At 34.8% G+C, this 10049-nt stretch overlaps 1 protein-coding gene across 1 annotated transcript; it reads right to left on the minus strand.

Moving 5' to 3' along the window:
• Nucleotides 1-651: 651 nt before the first annotated feature.
• Nucleotides 652-1224, minus strand: LOC121260192 (ankyrin repeat-containing protein At5g02620-like). Its single transcript, XM_041162035.1, has one exon. It carries the CDS (start codon nt 1222-1224, stop codon nt 652-654), a length of 573 nt encoding a protein of 190 aa, XP_041017969.1.
• Nucleotides 1225-10049: the final 8825 nt, after the last annotated feature.

Raw genomic sequence — 10049 nt, forward strand, 5'->3', positions numbered from 1 at the left:
CAACGGGTCCTTTTGTTCCCTTTATTTGGTGATGAGATGAAGTTTCCAGCTTGAGATTATCCACAAATATGCCTTCCAAAATACCAAAAATATAACAAATGGTAAGTAATTTTCGAAACAACAAAGTGTGTCTATATATATATATATATATTTCCTCAGACAATGAAAAACTTATATTTTTAGATATGACTATTGGGAAACACGTAAAAGCATACAGCGTACAGCAATGGAAAGAGAGAGTGGAGAACTGCATGTTCTTATAATACTGAGGATTTAGTGATATTTACAGTGATAAATTATTCTGTTGTATCCTCGAAGTAGGCTGCCGCTTCTGAAAGCCGAAGGCTTGCTGGCTAGTACATGGAGAGGAGTGAGTCCTTGCTTATTCTTATAGTTTACCAGATTCTTATACGAGTGAGTTATTTGAAATGCCAAATCTGCGAAGAGTGCAAAGTCAAACGTCATGTTTTAATTCATATAAAATTTACCTCACAGAGCCATATATGCACATAGACATCTGTCTACACTAAATGTATATTTTGCTGCTGCTTTCAAATCGGTGGAGAATGCGTCATTCAGGCTAGCTCGTAAATAGAATTTGCACTCAAAAATGAAAAAAAAAAAAACGAAATAAATTATTTTAGTTTAAGACTAGCACTTCTCACCAAAGTAGTCTCTAGCGATAGCACAATGAAGAATGGTGTCACCGTCTTTCCTCCTGGAATATTTATAGCCGTTCTCGACGCCACAGATATCGTGTAGACAGAAGAAGGCTTCTCTTCTACCATGGAGCACTGATAAGAAAAAAGGGGTCTCCCCGTCCCCATTTGGAACACCCACGGACTGTTGATCAACGTTTGCAATGCATTGACACATGCTCACATTCCCCTTTGAAGCAGCAATATGGAGTGGGGTATTCCCTCTATCGTTTTTAATTTCAAGAGCCTCTTTGACTTTGCTTCGTACTCTTTGATTTGTAATTTGTTGTACAAGGTCTTTGACTTTCTCTTCATTCCCCTGAGAGATAGCTATGTGTAAAGCTGTGTCCCCTGCCTTGGTGATCCTCATCTCGTGAGCACGTGCTTCATGCATATATGCCTCCACAATTTGATCCCATTGGCCATTCATGGCCATTGTGAACAACTTTTTCTTGATCATGTCCTCCTTTTCCTTCGTCATTAGCTCTGTGGTACTGGATGAAATTGTCTGCCCTTCTCCTGCCATTGCTTTGGCAAGGAACTTGGACAAAATGGATAAAAAGATAGAGAGCTGGTGAGCACGGTATAATCGGTACCCTTATTTATAGAAAAAATGGATATATGGGCGGTATCGATCTTGGAGAAGAACAGTACGTACCTCGTGTTCAAGCTCAAGCTAGCCAGTATACAAAAAAACACATGAAATACGTACTCCTGCATGCATGCCAATCCGAAGAATCATAAAAGGAAAAAGATAAAGAAGTGTGGGGAGAGAGAGAGGGAGAGAGAATCAATGATAATGAGCTTAGTTGTCTAAGAATTTAGATCCATCCCACTTTTCTTCCATTTATTTTTGTCTGGTTCCATGTTTTTCACTTGTAACTTTAGGCTTTTCTTGATTTTTGAGCAAAGAATTCTATTCCAACTATAAGGAAAGATTTCTAATTTTGGCAGAAGAACGGATTCAGATAATAACTTTATTTGGCCATCAGCTCTCACCTACTTTACACTTCAAAAACTTTCCTTTTATTTTTAATTTTTTCTATGTTTATTTTTTTAGAATGTAATCTAAACATTAAAATTTCTCTGTCCGTCAATTTAAGTTTCTAGGACTGTAGTGATTTAACATAATAATGGGGGAATGTCCTGCCAACTCTCCACACACAGTTTCATCCAACATTATTAAGGTCCGGTTTGGTTAGCCAGTTTTCATCTCATTTGTATTCTATAGTAGTTTTCTCTATCCAAACACATTATATTTCATCTCTAAATTTTAAAAATATCAATTTAAATAAACAATAATGAATAGTAAATACTGACAATGAACAGTGCATGAACAGTTCAAAAAGACATAAACAGCAATAAATAGTTCATGAACAGTGAAATCTGATAGTGAGCAATGTATAAACAGTATCTAAACAGTTCACTTTTCAGCTCTCTAATCAACAGTGAGACTCACACCTTATCCAAAAATCTTATTGACCCATAAAAAGATTTTTAACCTAATTATCAAATCCAAAGAAAAACCATAATCTGCCAAAATAAATATTTTAGGCCCGTAGTCTATTCTAAAAAAAATACTTGAACACTTAATTAGATTTTTTCATACACATAAACCCAAAAATATTTAAAAAACAGATTTCGGCTGGGCCGGGGGTTACAATGTGCTTTATTGTTTAATAAATCTATGAATTATTTAAAGTTGATTTTTGGCTATTAGTTATAAAATTCTTAATTATTGTTTCTTATGTATTTTATTCTATGGTAGGCCATGTAAATATATGAATTATTTACACTTGAATTATGGCTATATGTTATAATAATTCTTAATTATTGCTTCCTATGAATTTTATTGTATGGTAAGCCATATAAATATATGAGCTATTTGGACTTGAATTATGGCTATTCGTTATAATAATTCTTAATTATTGCTTCCTATGAATTTTATTGTATGGTAAGCCATATAAATATATGAGCTATTTGGACTTGAATTATGGCTATTCGTTATAAAATTCTCAATTATTGTTTTTTATGATTTTATTATATGGTAGGCCCTATATATATAATTATTTATCTCATATGGGGCAAATGGTTTGCACCAAAATTAAGGAAAATATTGATTGCCCAAAACTACAAGATTTTTCTTAATTTTGGATAAAAAAACCATTAAACTCTATAGTAAAGATGGGTATGATGGAGTGAAGAATTTTGTGTGTCAAGATGTGTAACGCCCCGGTCCCATACGGGTCGGAGAGTTACTTCCTATCACTTAAACTCACATTTCAACAATATAAATATAGACTCCAAATTTCCAATATCATATAGAATTTTCGATTCAAACTAATTTTCTCAATATAACCAATTTTCCAAAATGTCAAGTCATCATAACACAATAAAATTTCTTAATAAAAATCGCTAATACTCATCAAAACTTTATATGCTTAAACCATTATACTTAAATCATCTCACCTAATGTCTCATAATCTTGATCCTCAGCTAAACCATCAAAATATCTAAAAAATATTGTGGAGGTAAGGGTAAGTTATCAATTACTTAGTAAGCACAGAACATATACTAGTATGTAAATATGAGTATTTTCAGAATTCATAATGCAGAATAAAATATTTTCTTTCAGAATGCAAAATAAGAAACATTTATTTTCAGAATGCAAAATCAAAAACATATTACCAAAAATATTGGAGTGAAACTTTCAGAAAACATTCTTATTCAAAAATCTTTTGGTATATCAAAATCTGAGACCTCATCTTCATCAATTAGAGCATCATATCGGGACAGATACCATGTTTAACCCCTTGGTAGGATTATAAATCACCATTATAACCCGTGGAAGGGTCGTATCCACTATTATAATCCGTGGTTGGGCAGGATAACATGTTTAACCCCTGTGGTAGAGTTATAAACCACCATTATAACCCGTGGAAGGGCCATATCCACTATTATCATATGTGATTAGGCCGTAAACTATGTTTAACCCCCGTGATAGGGTTATAAACCACCGTTATAACCTGTGGAAGGGCCGTATTTACTATTATAACCTGTAGTTGGGCCGTATCCACTATTATCATCCATGCTTGGGCCGTATCCACTATTATAACCCTTGCTTGGGCCGTATGCCACTATTATCACCATTGGCTAGGTCGTAACGAAAAACTAAACAGAACATCATAATCAGACTTAATTAGAATACAGAATTAGAATCTCATGCCAAGGTTTTCATATGCCACTTCATATCAAAAGCCAAAAACTGAACAGTTTCAGATAATTTCACATGTTCGAAATAAATAGAATTAAAACATCTTCATTTATTCACAGCAAAACATTTTAGATCTCATGCATCAGAACATCTTTATTTCATCAAACCAAAACTTTAGAGAAGAAAAAAAAACTCATATCCGCTCTTTTCCAGATCAAAAATAAAATGCACAAAAATTAGTTCATATCTACACCAGTCATGACAAAAATACTCTTCTCTTTCTTACGAATCTCATGAATAATGTAAAGTAAATAACTGAGGTTATTTTGTCATTTCATTTTAAAAACAAATATATCATGCACATTTAAATAAATCAACTCCAGTTTATTTTCTTTTTTACGCAAAGTCTAGCATAGGAACCCCATTTACCTAGACTTCTTAGCTTTTCAGAATTTCTCCCAAAAAATATCGAGTCAACTATAAAATAATCACGTAATTCCGTAAATTTCCAATCAATCATAAATTTAAACCATTTAAGCCTAAGCTTCTAAAATATCTATTTTAATTCTTCAATATCTAAAAATTTCTCTTAACTCTAAAATACTATCATTTTCTAAATTCATCATTTTTCACTTAATAACTCTGGCTAAAACATTAAAAACTATCTTATTTACTATTGAAATTCAACTTTACAATATAAAATTGGATAACATAATTATATCAAAATCTATTAAAGTAGACAAAGCAAAAATGTCATTTCATTAAAATAGACTTAATTAGACTTTCTTATCACTCAAATAGAACCATGCAAAGCAAGTTTAATATAAAAAAAATACGCCCCATGAGCTATCTTGGTAACAAGGGTGTTTTGGGAATGTAAAATCATAAACATGGGCTGTTTGGGAAAAACTTGAATACAAAAGGAAAACTGAGTTTGTAAAACAAAAACTCCAGACCAAACAATGCAACAGAGGTGTCAATACTCACCGAGAGAGTGGAGTCGCGATCCTGCTAGGCAGCAGTGATCACGATGGCAGAGCAATGAGAGAGAGAGAGAGAGAGAGAGAGAGAGAGAGAGAGAGAGAGACCAACGAATGAGAAAAATATGCGAAAGAGATAGAGTAAGCCGAGAGAATGACACGGAGGTGCTGTCGGTGGCTGGCTTAACTCGTGGTGGGAGAAATAGTTCCCTTGTTTTGGTGTGGCAGATCAGAACAACAGTTGCAGTGTTTTTTTTTTTTTTTTTTTTTTTTTGTGGCTGGGCAACGATGGTCAGAAGGTGGAGTTGCGATGTGGGTGGCTAGTGACGCTACTAGATGTCCGTTGTGCAGTGGGTTGAGAGCACACAAATGTGCTCTGTTTTTATGCATGCAAAATAGGGTCTGCGGCTGTTGGGGCAATCTCCATGGTTTATTGCGGGGCTATATACACATGAGGGTGGCTCGAAGTGAGGACGAGTTTTCGTGTGATGGAGGAGTGGCTAGCAGCTTGGGAAATCTTTTTGTGACATGTAGCAAGTGATGTCGATAGATGGTATGGTGAGATGTCGAGCGGCACCCTAGATTTGATGGGTGAGTTTCTACGTGGGATTCATATAAAGAAATCTGGTAAATCCTAGAGAAGAAAATGTGCATGATGTGAAGACGTGTAGGGGTGGGCAACAAGGCCCCGCACCCCATTGCCCCTCCCCCGTTGGCCCTGCCTCCGCATGGCAAGGCGGGCAACCCCACTCTGCCCATGCGAGGGCGGGCCCCCCCCGCATCTAGGGCCTCTAGTGGGGTCGGGTGGCGGGGAGGGCCCAACCCTGCTCCGCATTTCCCTCGCCTACATTTATATATATAAACACAAATATATGTTTATATTTTACAAATTGTGTATCTATAAATATATATTACAATTTGTTAGACTTGTTCACAAAATATGCATTGTCAAATCTAAAAATGACATAGTTTAAAAGCTAATACACTTCAATTTACCCAAAATATACACTAACAAATTTAAAAATTACATAGTTTTTAAATTGTAGTCGTATTTTAAAAAATTAAATTTATAATTTGTGTCTAAAAGTGTATTTTTAATTACTTTTGCACTTAAAAATAATTTTTAAACCAAGTAAAATATTGTGTTTTTTTTAAGTAGATAGAGGCGGGGCGGATTCCCGGATAGGGAATCCGCCCCGCTCCCTGCTCATCGGGGCAGGGTGTGTGTAAGGGGTGGCCCCGCCCCGTAGGGGACGTGAATGTCATGGGGTCTGATCTTTGATCCTCACGGTTTGGGGGTTTGGGCATGCAAAGATTTGGGCTTTTTCTATGAGTTTTGGGCCTCAACTCGACCTTTAAAAAAAAAAACCAACTTGTTAAAAAATTATCTCAACCCATAAAAAGATTTTTGTTTTTAACCTACATATCAAACCCATAGAAAATCATAATATATCAAAACAGAAATTTTAGGCCAATAGTTGATTTAAACAAAACACTATGTGAGAACTAAATGGGCCTTTCACACATAAGAAATCCAATCTTTTTTTAAAACAACTTGGCACTGGACCTGGGTGTTACAAGATGTATTTCCAAAGGTGGATTTTGATGATACCACTAGTTCATCCATTAAAGTAAAGTAGGAGGAAACAATTTGTTTCAAGATCTACTACCAAAGAAGGGATGATACTACTAGTTCATCCATCCAAAAAAGTTTGGAGGGTACAATTATATGCTAGAGTTTACTCTAAAATGAGAATTGATAAGTATTATTTTTATGTGATTTTTATCACTCTTTTATTTATGAAAAGTGTCAGTTTTCCATTAATTCTATTGATTTTATTTTATTTCTATATATTTTTCTTTACTTTCTTGGATTTGAAGGAATGAGAAAATTTAATATGAAATGAGAACATTTTTGTACAAAAGAAGAGACTACAAATACAGATCGACGAGAGATAACGAAATCTGAAGAGATTCGAGGAGATTTGGGCTAGAAAACTTGGCGACAAGGCTCTGGGCTGTTAGATTGGGTGACAAGTCGAACCAACCAACTTAAAAGATCATCCTAATCGACATCATGGGCAATAACTAGTAAAGGTGAGTAGTTTTACCGCTCGGTAGGTTGGCGAGAGGGTTCTATCATCCAGGTAAGGGAGTCTTCCCTCTTGGTAGGTGAGGAGACTAGTTATATTCAGTGCACATGGCATCTACCCGGTGAGACCATTCCGAGTTCCGCAAATAATCTGTTGACCACCAAATCCTCCTGAACTCTAGAAATCAAGCCGCATATCACTGAATCTTCCATTTTGAATAATCCCGTTATTTTTGGGATTATCTTCTTTTATGTTAACATTTATCTTTAGAAATTGTTTTTCAGATCTTTAGGCTAGATTATAGCCGCATTTATCTTTTTTTTAGATTTGAGTTTTGACATCTATTTAATCTCGTCTTGTGGGATAAATAGAGAGAGTTTTGGAGTTTAGAGTAAAAATAGTCTAGAGTTTATTCTTTAATTTCTTTCAAAGAGGCAGATCTGGGGAAGCAGAGGCGAGAGTCACATGCTTCATGAATTGACTCCAACGAAGAACACTAGTTTTATTTTTTTTCTTTTCAGTTTCATTATGAACTAATTTTACTCTCTAGAGTTTTGATGTAGTGTAGTATTGAACGCGCAATTTATATTCTAAGTTATATTATTTCAATATTTTCATAATTGAGTGTTTATGCCTTATTCTTAATGCTTGCAATTTTCTAACTAATTATTATTCGATCTATTGAATCACAATGAGATCGAGAGGTAATTTGTGATTAAGACTTTAGGATTAAACACCATTAGTTGAGCAAAAGTATAGATACTTTACAGCGGCTAGTGGAACTTTTTTAAGAAAAATTCAAAAAACTTAATGAGTCTCCAATTAGTTAAATTCATATAGAGATATGGAGTTATTAGTTAGAGATATTTTTTGTATTGTTCGAGAGAAAATATTGAATAGTTAAGGAATTTTTATCATCAATTTGGGATAATTAGAATTATATATCTAGGAAGAATAAATTGTGTGAGATTTACCAGGTGAAATCAAACGCTTTAGATCTATTCTTATTATTTTTAAAATCTTCATTTTAATGTTGTCTTCTTCAGTTTAATTTAGATAATCTATTATTCAAATTTCGTTTTCCAAATAGTAATTAATCTAGTAAATTTTAATACTCAATAACATAATTATTTCCTGTGGGTTCAACATCTGTTTTTTTTAAAACACTTTAAAACCCATGAAACAACATATGAACTTCTAGAAGAATTAACATCCAACAACTATCAATGGTCTGTGGAGAGAGCAATGCCAAGAAAGACGGTTGGAGTTTTTGAACTTGATTCTATTACCACATTGGCTGTGTAGATGACAAATCTATCACAACAACTAGGTAAGATGAACGTTAATGCTATTCAAACTAATATTGTTTGTGATTATCGCGCTGGAAGTCATTCAAGTGTAGATTGCCAAGTGGAGAATCCTTTTGTCCAACTGAGTTATGAACAAGCCCATTACGTGTCAAATTTTCAATGTCAAAACAATCCTTATTCAAACATGTTCAATACCGGATGGAGAAATCACCCTAACTTTTCATGGAGCAATAATCAAGGCCTGGCCAAACCATTTCAACAGTTTCCACAGCAAGAGAAGAAACCGACACTTGAGGATAAGTTTATGCAACACATACAACTGACTAATATGTTGATCCAAAACAACTCGGCTTCAATCCATAATCTTGAGGAACAAATCGGTCAACTCTCTAACATGCTTTCCAAGAGGACAGCAGGGCACTTTATCGAGCAATACTATGACCAATCTGAAGGAACATGTCAAAACCATAATATTGAGAGGTGGGCAGATAGATGACCAGTCATAGACAGTAAATACCGAGTGAGATGTAGATGTTGCTAAAAATGTGGAGTCCGAGAATAAGGAAACTAAGTACAAGGTGAAAGAAGTAGAGCGGGATGCGACTGACCAGCAAGCTGAGAAGACTAAAGAGAATAAAGGGGTTGCAAAACCCAAGAAATCCAGGGAATTTATATCTTAAACTTATTCTCCTTCAATTTATGATCCACCAATTCATTTTCCACAAAAATTAAGAAAAAATAAGATTGATAATCAGTTCTCTAAGTTTTTGAGTATATTTAAGCAAATGCATATTAATATTCCCTCTCATTGAAGCTTTAGAGCAAATGCCTGAATATGCAAAATTATTGATGGATATATTTTCAAACAAGCAGAAGTTAGAGGACCATGAGACTGTAATGCTCACTGAGGAGAGCAGTGCAATTTTACAAAAGAAGTTGTTGCCTAAGTTGAAAGATCCGGGGAGTTTCATGATACTTTTCTTTATAGGAAATTCATATTTTGATAAAGGTTTATGTGACTTAGGGGTAATTATTAATCTAATGTCTCTACCTATTTTTAGGAAACTAGGTCTTAGAGAAGCAAAGCTGACTATCATCTCTCTATAGTTGGCGGACAGATCTATTAAATACCCGGGAGGACTCATGGAGGACGTATTGGTGAAAGTTGATAAGTTCATCTTCCTGGCTGACTTCATTGTACTCGATATGGAGAAGGACGAGGAGATCTCTTTGATATTGGGCTAACCTTTCCTTGAGACGGGGAGAACCTTAATTAACCCAGCAAGGGAACCTCCTTTTGAGGGTCGGCAAGGAGTAGGTCACTTTTGACGTATTTAAATCTATGAAATTTCCTTTTGAAGTACATTCTTGTTTTAAAATAAGCGACTGAGATGTGGTCATGGTCGACAAGACTTTTGGACCTGAATTTCCAAAGCTACCACTTGAGTTATGTCTTACTCACTCTACATCTATTGAATCCAAAGATGAAGAGGTTAGGGAGTGTGAGAGATATTTGGAAGCAACACCATCCATTTCTTCTTCAATAAAACTGAAAGTGGAAGAGCTAAATTCATCTCAGTCGACATCTCCAAGGAATCACCCAAACTTGAACTCAAATTGCTTCTATCAAATTTAAGGTACACTTTCTTAGGCCAGGATTTTACTTTTCCAGTAATTATTAATAGTTCCTTGAGTGACGTAGAGGAAGAGAACCGCTTCTATCTACATTTTTTTGTTACAATTAAATAGCCATT

Source organism: Juglans microcarpa x Juglans regia, chromosome 4D (assembly GCF_004785595.1).
Source record: "Juglans microcarpa x Juglans regia isolate MS1-56 chromosome 4D, Jm3101_v1.0, whole genome shotgun sequence".
Lineage (NCBI taxonomy): Eukaryota > Viridiplantae > Streptophyta > Magnoliopsida > Fagales > Juglandaceae > Juglans > Juglans microcarpa x Juglans regia.

Bases quoted from the DNA above. Each gene is read 5' to 3' on its own strand.
- LOC121260192 (XM_041162035.1), bottom strand. From the start codon at position 1,224: ATGGCAGGAGAAGGGCAGACAATTTCATCCAGTACCACAGAGCTAATG.